Source organism: Dama dama, chromosome 10 (assembly GCF_033118175.1).
Source record: "Dama dama isolate Ldn47 chromosome 10, ASM3311817v1, whole genome shotgun sequence".
Taxonomy (NCBI): domain Eukaryota; kingdom Metazoa; phylum Chordata; class Mammalia; order Artiodactyla; family Cervidae; genus Dama; species Dama dama.
In genome coordinates, this window is record NC_083690.1 from 11,129,533 (window position 1) to 11,143,406 (window position 13,874).

Sequence of the window (13,874 nt, forward strand, 5' to 3'; positions counted from 1 at the left end):
GGACCTGGTCCCTATTCCTGAGCCTAGATAAATGGGGGTGCTTAGTTAACCCGATACATTTTGATTGGCAGGGAAGAGCATGGACTGGGAGTCTTATGCTGGGTGCAGGCCCCATCACCAGCAGACTCTAGGGCCTTGTGCAAGGCACAGCCCCTCTCAGGGTTCCATCTTCTCCTCTCTGGGATGAAGGAGATTGAGCCTGAAGGTCCCTGGCAGTCCTTGTGGGAGAACTCAGAATATGAGTGACTTGGCTAAAGTCACACATTTTGTTTGTGGAATTGCTGGGGTTAGTCTGGATCTGTTGTTACCAGATCTCACTGTCTGGAGAAAGAGGCAGATGGCTAGCTATAATGTAGGCTGTCAATAAAGACTGCAGACTGGAAAAGGGGAGCAGGGCAGCAGGCAAGATTTGGGGCAGAGAGCTCTCTCTTCTCTCACCACCCTGGAGAGCACAGTAGATTGCTTGGTTGGCTCCCAGGACTTGTTGGGAGAAGTGAAGTCCTTCCCCCCACCTCCCAGCCTTGGCCCTGCTCCGAGAAAAGAGAGTTGGTGGCCCCATCTTTCAGTTCCACTTCCTCTAGACATGGTTGGCTGGGTCATTAATGCAAGCCTGCTATGTTTGGGTTCCTGACACCCCCACCCAACCCATTATAAACAGTCAAGCCTGGCCAGGGTGTCTCGCTGAACTGGAAAGTTCACTCGCTGTGATATCCGGGTCTGTGTTGAGACACTTCAGAGCTAATGAGAGCTGTTGATGACTGAAAGGGAAAAGAGCACCTGGGTGGTGGTGGTGAGTTGCATGTGTGTGTTTTCTCACGACCCTCCCGTTTCAATTCCATTTTCTTCTGGCCCAGGCTGAGCACTTGGAAGCTTATCTTGGATCTTCTGGCCATTGCTCTTCTCACCTCCTCCAGGAAGCTTCTTTTGATTCTTTCCAGCATGTGTCTGCCTCCCAAGTATAGTGGGTTGAACGGTGGACCTCCCCCTCCACCTCAAAGATATGTCAACATAAAACCCCTAGAGCGTTGAGTGCTACCTTATTTGGAATAAAAATGTGAATGTAATTAAGTTAAAGATCTTGAACTGATATCCTGGTGTATCTGAATGAGTGAGTGAAAGTTGCTCAGTCATGTCCGACTCTTTGCGATTCCATAGACTGTAGCCCACCAGGCTCTCCTAAGTCCATGGGGTTCTGCAGGCAAGAATACTAGATGGGTTGCCATTCCCTTCTCCAAAATGTACTCTTTAATATATTCACGGAATTCTCCAGGCCAGAATTCTGGAGTGGGTAGCCTGTCTTCTCCAGGGGATCTTCCCAACCCAGGGATTAAACCCAGGTCTCCCGCATTATAGGCAGATTCTTAACCAACTGAGCTATCAGGGAAGCCTGGTTTATTTGGGTAGACTCTAAATCAATGTCCATTTAAGACAAATGCAGATTAGGAGATGATGTGAGCACTTAGGCATAGAATGGAGTGATGTGGCCTCAAAGTCACAAGTCAAGGAATGCCATCAATTCCCAAAGCTAGAAGAAGCAAGGAAGGGTGTCCCCCTAGAGCCTCCAGAAGAACCAAGGCTGCCAACACCTTGACTTAGACTTCTGGCCTCCAGAACTGTGAGGGAATAAGACTTGTTGCTTTAAGCTACACTAGCCCTGTGGCACATTGTTGCAGCAGCAATAGGAAATGAACAGATCATGGCATCATAGACTACCAAAACTGGGGGGAAGGCAGGGACACTGGAGCCATACTGATGGAGCTTCACACTGGCTCCAGCCAGGGAGAGCTGTACATCAGGGGTCTGCTGGGCCCCTCTGAGCCTCAGGCCACTCATCTGCAAAGGGAAGACCATAAAGCCTACCTCCCAGAGCCAGTGTTTTGTTTCGTTTTAACAGCTTTGTGCTGTGTTGAGTCACTCAGTCCTGTCCGACTCTTTGTGACCCTGTAGACTGTAGCCCACCAGGCTCCTCTGTCCATAGAGTTTTTCAGGCAAGAATACTGGAGTGGGTTGCCATTTCCTCCTCCAGATGATCCTCCCAACCCAGGGATCAACCCTGCGTCTCCTGCATCTCCTACATTGGCAGTCGGATTCTTTACCACTGTGCCACCTGGGAAGCCCCCACACTACTCTTGCTCTTAACAACTTTATTGGAATATAAATCAAATTTCAGACAATTCACCCATTTAAAGTACATGATTCAGTGGCCATTTGAGTGTACTCACAAAGTTGTGCAACCATCCCCCATCAACTTTAAAATGTTTCATCATTCCCCCCAAAAGCCTCATACCCACTAGCATTTGTTCCCCATTTCCCTCCCCTCAAATTTCCCCCAAATGTAGCCAACTATGAATTTGCCTTCTATCTCCAAAGATTTGTCTGTTCTGTACATTTTGTATAAATGGAATCATACAAAACGTGCCTTCATGTCTGACTTCTTTCACTTATCATGATGTTTTCAAATTTCTTCCATGTTGAAGTAGTATCCATACTTTATTCCTTTTTATGTCTGAATACTATTCCATTGGAAAAGAGCCTGATTCTGGGAAAGATTGAGGGCAAGAGGAGAAGGGGGCGACAGAGGATGAGATGGTTGAATGGCATCACTGACTTGATGGACATGAGTTTGAGCAAATGCTGGGAGATGGTGAAGGACGGGGAAGCCTGGCATGCTGCAGTCCATGGGGTTGCAAGGACTAAGACACAACTACGTGTCTGAGTAACAACAACTATTCCATTGTATGGATATACTGCATTTTGTTTATCCATTTATTCATTGATAGTCATTTGAATTTTTCCATGTTTTGGCTATTATGAAACATGCTTCTATGTACATATGTACACAAGTTTTTGTGTGGACTGAGCCAGGGCTGTTTTGAAGATTAAATGAAGTAGAACCTAAGGTATTTGATATGTCCTCCAACAATTAGTATACTTCCCTGGTGGCTCAGATGGTAAAGCGTCTGCCTACAAAGCGGAAGACCCAGGTTCAGTCCCTGGGTTGGGAGGATCCCCTGGAGAAGGAAATGGCAACCCACTCCAGTACTCTTGCCTGGAAAATCCCATGGATGGAGGATCCTGGTAGGCTACAGTCCATGGGGTCACAAAGAGTCGGACACGACTAAGCGACTTCACTTTCACTTTTCAACAATTAATAATGAAAGATATTAGAGAAAATGTGCCTCAACACCTTCAATTTAGATATTAGGAAACTGAAGCATAGAGAGGAGCACAGACTTGCTTGAGGTCACCCAAGGCAGGAAAGCCTAACACCTAAATACAGGTCCATGAGTCAGACTGCCCAGAACTAAATCCTGGTTGGGCTTAAGTTACCTTCCAGAGGTCACTTCACCTCTCTGAGCCTCAGTTTATGCATGTATAAAATGAGGTTAGTAATAGTACCTACCTCATATGATTGTTGATGTGAGAATGCTACACTGTGTGTCTGGCAGAGAGTAGGTATTCTGTGCATCTTAGCTCTTATCATTCATGGTAGTTGCTGACAGCAGAACTTAGGTCCCCTGGCTCCCAGGTATGAGATGTCCTGAATCTACACTTCTTTGGTTCCCTTTTCTGTATCATGGGCATCTTCCCACTGTGACAAAAATTCTTAGAGGAAGGATGTAGGGCTTCTCCTCCTCAACGTCCTGAACACATGTGAAAGTGTTAGTCACTCAGTTGTCTGATTCTTTGCAACCCCATGGACTGTAGCTCGCCAGGCTCCTCTGTCCATGAAATTCTCCAGGCAAGAATACTGGAGCGGGTAGCCATTCCCTTCTCTAGGGGATCTTCCCTACCCAGGGATCAAACCCACGTCTCCCACATTGCAGGCAGATTCTTTGCCCTGAGCACGTAAGTAGTGCTGAATGAGAAGCCTCTGTTCACTTCCTTTGGCTCCCACCAACCCTCGCCCTCACCAAGAGAGCCAGCTGGGAACTGTGATCGGTGTTAATTCTCTGCATCTTTCCAACACCCCATGAGCTGACTGCTGTGTCTCTCTTCCAGGTAGTGAACAGTGCCCAACCATGGAGCTGGGGCCTCTAGAAGGCAGTTACTTAGAACTTCTCAACAGCAGTGCTGACCCTTTGCAGCTCTACCACCTCTACGACCGGATGGATCTGACAGGAGAAGAAGAGATAGAGCTCTGCTCAGGTGGGCTGCCCTCCCTCGGGCCCCTTTCAAGGCCCTCCCCAGCCCTCTGCCAGCAGTGGAGATACCCCCCGCCCCCACCAGGGGAAGAGCTGGCCGCGGAGCTCCGCTCAGCACCACGGACAGCTCCAGCTGCAGGCCAGGCTTGCTCCTGGTGGGGACCTCTCCCAACCCTCCCTGCCTCTCCCTCCTTCCCCAGCAGCCTCCTTCCCAGATCTTTCCAGCTTCATCCAAGTGTCTTTTCTTCCCAGAGCCTGACACAGACACCATCAACTGCGAACAGTTCAGCAGGCTGTTGTGTGACATGGAAGGTGACGACGAGACCAGGGAGGCTTACGCTAATATCGGTGAGAAAGCATTCTTAGTCCAGAAAAAGGACAATTGAGAGGAAAGATTCTTTTTTTCCCTTTTGTTAATGTCAATCATTCACCAGGAGTGAACAGGCCCTCCGTCAGAAATTAGAGCAAGGAGGATGGGGAGCGAGAGTTAGAAGGACAGAGAATTGGGAAAAGGGGAGATGAACACGAGGCAAATAAATTTAACTTTCCCCATCTCCTGCCACCATTTCTATACCTTTTTCCATTTGCTGCTTTTCTTTCTTTCCTTCCCACAAAGCCCATATCATATGCCCCTCCCTCCCTTTCTCCCCAGCTCCTAAGCTGAATTACTCTAGTATTTGTAATAGCATCCTGGGTAGTGGAGACAGAGTGAGAAAGGGTGGTTAGGAAGCTCTTGAGATAGGCGTCTGCAGTGAAAGTTTTGACTCCAGGAAAGTTAGGACTTGATTTACTGGCAATAGGGAGCCATAAAAGGCTTCTGAGTGAGTGATGATAGTGGTGATGGTGTTGATGATAGTGGTCTGGTGGTACCTAACACTTACGCTTACTCTTTGCAAGTTCCTGTTCTAAACACTCTACACACAGAAACTTATTCAGTTCTCATAGTCATCCCACAAGGCAGGTGTGATTATTATTTCCATTTTGTACACATGGAAGCCAATGTAACTACCATTGTGGGGGAGCATTTGTAGCCTACTAATCATGGTGTGTGTTATCACACCGACTCTTTACAAAAACAGAGGAAGTAGCTACTATCAGCATCTTCATTTAACAGATGAGGATATTGAGATTTAGAGAGACTAAAGCATCTACTCAAGGCTGCATTAATGACAGTAACAGGCAGGTCTGAAATTCTAGCTTAGATCTTTCTTATTTCAAAGTCCTTACTTTTAACCACAAGAATGATAGTGTCTGGAGTGGGGAGGTTTGCTAAGGCTTAAGCTGAGAGACTGTTTTGCAGCTTTAAATAGACCTACAGCTTTCAGACAAGGGCAGAACTCTTTGGGGAGGGGTGTTTCTGTTTTTGTGTTTTTTTTCCTGGTGGGGTGAGGTAAAGGATCCCTCCTTCCCAGGTTCACCACTATCTCATACACAGGCTTTGCTGGATTAGGAAAACAATGCCTCCTCTTCTTTTCAGGATGCAGCCCCTATTAAGAAGTAACAACTTCTTTGTGACAACCTAGGGGGGTGGGATGGGGTATGAGGTGGGAGAGAGAGGCCTTTTGTCTACCTATGGTTGATTCATGTTGATGTATGGCAGAAAAGCAATTATCCTTCAATGAAAAATGAATAAATTTCAGAAAACAAAGAAAAAGTCAAAATAAGAAAAAAAAAAAGGTGTCACAGCTTGGATATAAAAGTTCAGGCTGAATACCTGCGCCAATTTACCCTCTTGGCTGGGCACTCTTGCACAGTGAACAACCTGCATAGATGTTCTTAGCGGCCCCTTTCCTGGTATCCCAAGAATCACATCACTTAAGAGGTCTGGCATGAACATGGCTAGTCTCTCCCCAGCACATAGTTACTAACTCAGCATCATGCCTGCATGCGTGTGTGCATGCTCACCTGCTAAGTCATGTCCAACTCTTTGTGACCCCATGCACTGTATGTAGCTCGCCAGGGTCCTCTGTCCATGGGATTTCTCAGGCAGAAAATGGAGAGGAGCAGAAACTGCATGTGACTCAAAAGTTATGGAACTGAGAGCCTCCCTTCTTCCTTTCCTACCTTGGAATTTCCTTGGAAGAAGCAGAAATGCTTAGGCCTGAGACTATTCACATTCCCTCAGAGCTGGAGGCAGTAATGAATGATTTGGGCTTTTTTCAAATCACGTAGGATTCATTTCCCCCGTAGGGGCATCTACACAGGAAGTGAGAGCAAGTGGAGGAGGCAGCTTCCTCCTCAAATCTGCGCTCGTGGCCTGTATCGTCTGAGACATCCCAAAGTATTACAGTGGCTACAGTATTACGTGTGTAAAATGGGAATAATAATCATGCCTGCCTTGTGGGATGACTGTGAGAATTGGATAAGTTTCTGTGTGTATGTATTTAGAGTGGGATTGCAATAAGCACTCAGTAAACGTTAGGTACCACCGACCACTACCTTCAACACCATCATCTTTATCATTTTCATTATCATCATCACCACTGTCATGCCCTCACTCAGAAGCCTTTTTTTTCTTTTTTTTCATTTCTTTTTATTAGTTGGAGGCTAATTACTTTACAATATTGTAGTGGTTTTTGCCATACATTGACATGAATCAGCCATGGATTTACATGTGTTCCCCATCCCGATCCCCCCTCCCACCTCCCTCCCCACCCCATCCCTCTGGGTCTTCCCAGTGCACCAGCCCTGAGCACTTGTCCCATGCATCCAACCTGGGCTGGTGATCTGTTTTACCCTTGATAGTATACTTGTTTCAATGCTATTCTCTCAGAACATCCCACTCTCGCCTTCTCCCACAGAGTCCAAAAGTCTGTTCTGTACATCTGTGTCTCTTTTTCTGCTTTGCATATAGGGTTATCGTTACCATCTTTTAAAATTCCATATATATGCGTTAGTATACTGTATTGGTCTTTATCTTTCTGGCTTACTTCACTCTGTATAATGGGCTCCAGTTTCATCCATCTCATTAGAACTGATTCAAATGAATTCTTTTTAATGGCTGAGTAGTATTCCATGGTGTATATGTACCACAGCTTTCTTATCCATTCGTCTGCTGATGGGCATCTAGGTTGCTTCCATGTCCTGGCTATTATAAACAGTGCTGCGATGAACATTGGGGAGCACGTGTCTCTTTCAGATCTGGTTTCCTCAGTGTGTATGCCCAGAATTGGGATTGCTGGGTCATATGGCAGTTCTATTTCCAGTTTTTTAAGGAATCTCCACACTGTTCTCCATAGTGGCTGTACTAGTTTGCATTCCCATCAACAGTGTAAGAGGGTTCCCTTTTCTCCACACCCTCTCTGGCATTTATTGCTTGTAGACTTTTGGATAGCAGCCATCCTGACTGGCATGTAAGGGTACCTCATTGTGGTTTTGATTTGCATTTCTCTGATAATGAGTGATGTTGAGCATCTTTTCATGTGTTTGTTAACCATCTGTATGTCTTCTTTGGAGAAATGTCTGTTTAGTTCTTTAGCCCATTTTTTGATTGGGTCATTTATTTTTCTGGAATTGAGCTGCAGGAGTTGCTTGTATATTTTTGAGATTAATCCTTTGTTTGTTGCTTCTTTTGCTATTATTTTCTCCCATTCTGAAGGCTGTCTTTTCACCTTGCTTATAGTTTCCTTTGTTGTGCAAAAGCTTTTAAGTTTAATTAGGTCCCATTTGTTTATTTTTGCTTTTATTTCCAATATTCTGGGAGGTGGGTCATAGAGGATCCTGCTGTGATTTATGTCGGAGAGTATTTTGCCTATGTTCTCCTCTAGGAGTTTTATAGTTTCTGGTCTTACATTTAGATCTTTAATCCATTTACTCAGAAGCCTTTTATGGCTCCCTATTGCCTGTAAAGTGAAAGTATTAGTTGCTTGGTTGTATCCAACTCTTTGCGACCCCATGGACTGTAGCCTGCCAGGCTCCTCTGTTCATAGAATTCTCCAGGTAAGAATACTAGATTGGGCTGCCATTCCCTTCTCCAGGGATCTTCCTGACCCAGGGATCGAACCCAGATCTCCCACATAGTAGGCAGATTCTTTACTGTCTGAGCCACCAGGGCAGCCCAATTGCCTGTAAAATGAAGCCCAAACTTTCCCCAACACGAAACTTTTACTGAAGACATCTATCTCAAGAGTTTCCTAGCCACCTTTCCTCACTCTGTCCCCACTACCCAGGAAGCCCTCCACTTTCATCTTTCAGACTCTGCCCTCCATCTTTCAAGGTCTGGCTCCAGGATCCCTGCCTCTGGGAAGCCCTCCCTGATTACCCCAGCCCAAAATACACCCTCCTCTTACCTCTTACTATGAGAGCTATCTTTCCATTGGCTCCAAGGCATGCTTCACTTCATGTAATTAACCAGAAAGGGATAGCTACTCACTCCAGTATTCTTGCCTGGAGAATTCCATGAAAAGAGGAGCCCAGCAGGCTATAGTGCATGGGGTTGCAAAGAGCCACACATGACTGAACCACTAACACTTTCACTTTATTGAGTGTTTACCGTGTCCTGGCTACTGTGTTGATTGCTTTAAATGCAGAGTCTCCAATCCTCACCATCCACCCCTGGGTTGTAGGTACTATTTATCCTCATTACACAGATGAGGAAATAGGGGCCCAGAGAGGTTAAGTAGACCCAAGATTGTATAGCTTAGTGGGGTGAGTAGGGAGTAGAGCTGGAATTTCGACTCAAACCCCAGACAACTCTGGGCTTCCATGGTGGCTCAACGGGTAAAGAATCCACTTGCAATGCGGGAGACCTGGGTTTGATCCCTGGGTTGGGAAGATCCCCTGGAGAAGGGAAAGGCTACCCACTCCAGTATTCTGTCCTGGAGAATTCCGCAGACTGTACAGTCCATGGGGTCCCAAAGAGTCAGACATGACTGAGTGACTTTCACTTCACTTTCAAGACAACTCTGCTATGCTGCGATGTACTACTTTATAGCAGTAGAAAAGTTTGCATGGATATATATCATCCTTTTAATTAGATTAAGAGCCCATGAAGGTTCAGTGTTCCTTCACTTATTTGATCATTTGTTCAGCACACATTTATTGAACCCCGGTGTGTGCCAAGTCTGAAGGGTGACAGTTCTCTGATACCCAGTACAAGGCCAGGCGTACAATAAGCATTTGGTGAGAAATGGTTGATTGACGATGCTTTTTCTTGTCTGGGCAGCGGAATTGGACCAGTACGTCTTCCAGGACACCCAGCTGGAGGGCCTGAGCAAAGACATTTTCAGTAAGTTGACCAGTTCTTGTTTTCTTTTTAACTTTTTATTTTATATTAGTTTCCCTGCTGGCTCGGCCAGTAAAGAATCTGCCTGCAATGCAGGAGACCTAGGTTTAATCCCTGTGTTAGGAAGATCCCCTGGAGAAGGGAATGGCAACCCACTCCAGTATTCTTGCCTGGAGAATTCCTTGGACAGAAGAGCCTGGTGGGCTATAGTCCATGGGGTTGCAAAAAGTCAGATGCGACTGAGCGACTTTCACTTTCACTTTTTATATTAGAGTACAGCTGATTAAAAATGTTGTGATAGTTTCGGGTGGACAGTGAAAGGACTCAGCCATACATCCATTCTCCCCCAAAGCCTGCTCCCATCCAGGCTGCCACATAACATTGAGCAAAGTTCCGTGTGCTATACAGTAGGTTCTTGTTGGTTATCCATTTTAAATATAGCAGTGTGTACGTGTGATCTCAAATTCCCTAACTGTCTCTTGGCTGGGGGGCGGGGGGCAGTTCTTGGCTCAGCCTGCATTTCCTTCCTTGTTCCTGGGGAGCACTGTAATACCCGAGGACCCCCCCTCAATGAGTGATCACATTCCCTCCCAACGGAGTGTCAGCGGGGACGTCACCTTGGACGTCCACTGACTATGTGTTGGTGTCTTTGGTTTTTCCCCAAAGTCGAGCACATAGGATTGGAGGAAATGATCAGCGAGAGTGTGGAGGTGCTGGAGGAAGCAGGGCAGAAAAGTCAGAAAAGACGTGAGTGAGCCCCCCTCCGCCCCTCCCCAACACCCTCCCCGCCGCCCCCACTCCCTGATCTGACCCAGCCTTGATTGACTGCTGGCCCTGCCTCGGCTCTAAAACCTGGGACGGCTCCCAGTTGCTTCCCTCCTTGAGTCCTGTCTGCTCGGCCTGAGCTTGGGAGTCCTCCCACCTCTCCCCTCACCCCTGCTCCCTAGTGATGCAGGGAGGAAGCTGATTGCCCAGGATCAAATGGCCTCTTTCCTGCTGGGTCTCTGCCCCTGGCTGTTTTGGGGTGCAAACAGACCTCTGGGCTCTGGTTCCTCTTTCATCCTTAGTTGTCACCCTCTGTTGAAGGGAGAGCTCTTCAAGCACAGTTTTTCCCCAGCAAGATCTGGGTTTGAGTCCTGGATCTGTTATTTATAGTCCGTGTGAACTTGGGCAAGTACCTGCATCTCTCTGAGCCTCCTAGTCAGTCTCCTTGCCTCCTTAATCTGCCCTCATCTGGCAGCCAACCTGGGCTTTTAAATGCAAATCAGATCATACTGCTTCCCTGGTGACCTTCTGGGTTTCCACAGTGGCGCAGCGGTAAAGAATCCGCCTACCATACCAGAGACTCCTTTGGTTGAATCCCTGGGTCAGGAAGATCCCCTGGAGGAGGAAATGGCAACCCACTCCAGTAATACTTGCTTGGAGAATCCCGTGGACTGAGAAGCCTGGCACACTACAGTCCGTGGGTTCACAAAGATTTGAACATGACTGAAGCGACTGACTCGTATGCACACTGACCCTCCAGTGGCTACAAAATACATACCACAGGCCTGTATGACCTGGCGCTTCCCACCTCTCCAAACTCACTGTGAGTCCCTATGTGCCAGTCACTCTGCCTTCTTTCCATTCCTGTAACCCATGTATCCTTTCCAGCCCCAGGGCCTTTGCACTTGCTGTTCTCTCTCTCTGAGAGGCACCCCCTCCCCCATCTTCTTCCCATTATGGGCTTGGGAATCTCTCAGGTCTTGGCCAACATGTCACCTCCTCCTGAAAGCCTTCCTTGACTACGCTTTCCATATAACTCACCTCACCTATTTTCACCTTGTTTGTGTCTCTCTGTCTCTGTAGCACTTGTCACAATCTGGATTTACTTTATTTATTGCCTTTGCTGAGTTCCCTCACCATGAGGACCTTGTCCTTCTTACTTATCCCTACATCCCCAGCACCTGGCATGTGGCTGGCATGCAGGAACACCTCAATAACTATCCATTGAGTGAAAATTTCCATAAAACGGGCATAACAGTTGATCAAGTGCTTACTATGTGCCAGACCATGTATAAGCCCTGAACCTATTTATTGCATTTGAACAGGTAAGCGGGTGCATGACATGCAAATTCAAAATGTGCAAAGAATATTCAGTGGGAAAAAAATTCTCCCTCCCACCCTTTTCTCCCAGTCCCTCATTCTCCCTCTCTGAAGACAACCTATGTTGCCAGTTCCCTTTTGGTCTTGTTAGAAATATTCTATTCAGGCACTTCCCTGGTGGTGTGGTTAAGACTCCACACTGCCAGTGCAAGGGCATGGGTTCGATCCCTAGTCAGGCAACTCAGATCCAACATGCCGTGCAGTGTGGGCCAAAGATTTTTTTTTTTTTAAAGAACTATTCTATTTGTCTAAAAGTCACCACTTAAAAAATATTTTTTCATGCAAATGACCGCCTACACCCTTCTGTACCTGGCTTTCTCCATTTAATGTGTCTGGGAGGTTATTTCTTTTTTTTTTTTTTTTTTTGGGAGGTTATTTCTGTAGCACTGATGGAAAGCACATGGTCCTGCCTTCAGGGAGTTTCCCTCCCTTCCTTTCTTCTTTCTTTTCCTTTCTTGCTCCCTCCCATCCTTTCTCTCCTCCTTTCTCTTTTTCTCTTCTTCCCTCCTTCCTTCCTTATTTCTTTCTTTTCATTTCATAAACATTTCCCCTAATATTTTATTATGGAAAACTTCAACATGCAGTAAAAGTGAAAGAGTTGTACTACAAGAAACCATATACCCACCACTTATATTCACCATCAGTGTTTGGCTATGTCGGGTTTGACACGTCTCTAGCCATCCCTCTATCCATCCACCCATCCACCCATGTTACTTTTGGAGCATTTCAAGGTAAACTGTGGACACCAGTTCCACCCCATACGTCCTCCAGTGTCCTCATTATTTTTAGGGTATTTCACTGGGGGATGAACTATAATTTGCTTCATCAGCCCCTTGCTAAGGGACACCTAGGGGTTTTCTCTCATGTGTTACATGCTTAATACTCACTCATTGATTTCCAATACACTCCTGAAAAGTAGGAATCACTGCCCCCGTTTTAGAGATGAGAGAGCAAAGACTCAGAGATGCTGTGTTATAGACATACACAGCTAGGAAGCTCCAAAAGCAGGTTGATGATTATTATTATTGTTATTTTTAAACTGAAACTCCTCTTAGGAATTTCCTGGCACTCAAGTGGTTAAGACTCCGCGATTCCATTGCGGGAGGTGAGGGTTTGATCCCTGCTCAGGGAACTAAGATTCTGCAAGCCTTGCAGTGCTGCCAAAAAAGCTTAAAAACTAAACAAAACAAACCTCCTCTGTGTCCCCTCTGTGGTTCTGCCTCTCCCTGCGCTTCATTGCCCCGGGTTCTTCAAGATGGGGTTCCGGCTTAAGTAGGGGCAGAAATGGTTGGGGTCAGGGGAGGGAAAGGAACCCGAAAACCACTTCTCAGCCACTTAAGGCAAGGCCTGCTGCAGCCCATGAGCCCCTCCGGGCTTGGAACACCCCTACCCTGGGGCTGATGACCGTGGTGTTCTCTCTGCAGCCTTCCCAGAGGAGCTGCCTGCGGATCTGAAGCACCGGAAGCTAGGTGAGCAGGGCAGGTGGGCAGGAAAGCGGGGGCCCCTTAAGGTTCGCACAGAAACTAGCATTTGAAAGTCGGGGTTCAGAGAGGCGAAGCCACTTGTCTGAGATCACACAGCAAGTGAGAGGCAAGGCTTGGATTCAAACCGAGATCATGATTCCATAGGCCCTTGCTCTGAAGTTCAAGGACTGCTGGGAGATTCCACTCCTCCTAGGAAGCCCCTCCAATGATGCCTCCCTCCTCTTAACTCCGAGTGAGAGCTGAGACCCCCACCCCCCACCCCTACCACCTAGTTCCACTGTGCCTGCAGGTCACATGTCTCCTTGCAGAGTATAGTCACCTCGGATCGGCTGGTTACCCAGTGTCCTCCCACCCTCCTTACAGGCCCCATGCCTCAGTGAGCCTCTCCTCCACGCTCAGCATCCCCACCCCACTGCCCACCAGATGCTTCCTCCCCTCCCCTCCCTTCCTCTCCCCTCCCTTCTCCTCCCCTCTCACTTGGTTGTTTTTGCAAAGCTGGGGAGACCAGCCTGTCTGTGGGGAACCGATTGAGGAATGAAAGCCTCCTAGTCTGACGGAGGAAGCCTGGTCCCTGCCCTCAGCAAACTCTAATGTGATGGAGAAGTCAGGGATCCAGCCCACGAAGATGATGGAGAAATAGTCTCTGTCTTCAGGGGAGCTCCCAATCTGAAGTGGGAAGGCAAGTGTCCGCCCTCCAAGGACTCGCAGTTAAACAGAGGAGATAAATTTCTGCCTCAGGCTGATGGGCAGTGTTGGGGTCTCTTAGGGTCCCTGGGGACTCAGTGACTGGCTGCAGAGGGTGACAGGGGCCTGGGCTAACAGGACTGCCCACCCCTAGATTTCCATGGTAGGAAGCGCTCAGGACCCAGCCATAAA

The 13,874-nt window shown here is 47.3% G+C and overlaps 1 protein-coding gene across 9 annotated transcripts in view; it reads left to right on the forward strand.

Annotated features, from left to right (window-relative positions):
- CIITA (class II major histocompatibility complex transactivator) overlaps positions 1–13,874 on the forward strand; it is a 56,222-nt gene that overhangs the window by 24,314 nt on the left and 18,034 nt on the right. For 7 of the 9 annotated variants that reach the window (XR_009694402.1, XM_061152816.1, XM_061152814.1 and 4 more), the window contains 5 exons: positions 4,003–4,149; positions 4,398–4,493; positions 9,310–9,372; positions 10,036–10,116; positions 12,939–12,983. Coding sequence is in view for 8 of the 9 variants with exons in the window: in XM_061152816.1 (XP_061008799.1) it covers positions 4,003–4,149; positions 4,398–4,493; positions 9,310–9,372; positions 10,036–10,116; positions 12,939–12,983 (432 nt within the window). In the remaining variant the exon portion in view is untranslated. The remainder of the gene's footprint in view (positions 1–4,002; positions 4,150–4,397; positions 4,494–9,309; positions 9,373–10,035; positions 10,117–12,938; positions 12,984–13,874) is intronic. The other 2 variants (XM_061152819.1, XM_061152815.1) reach the window with 1 other exon arrangement.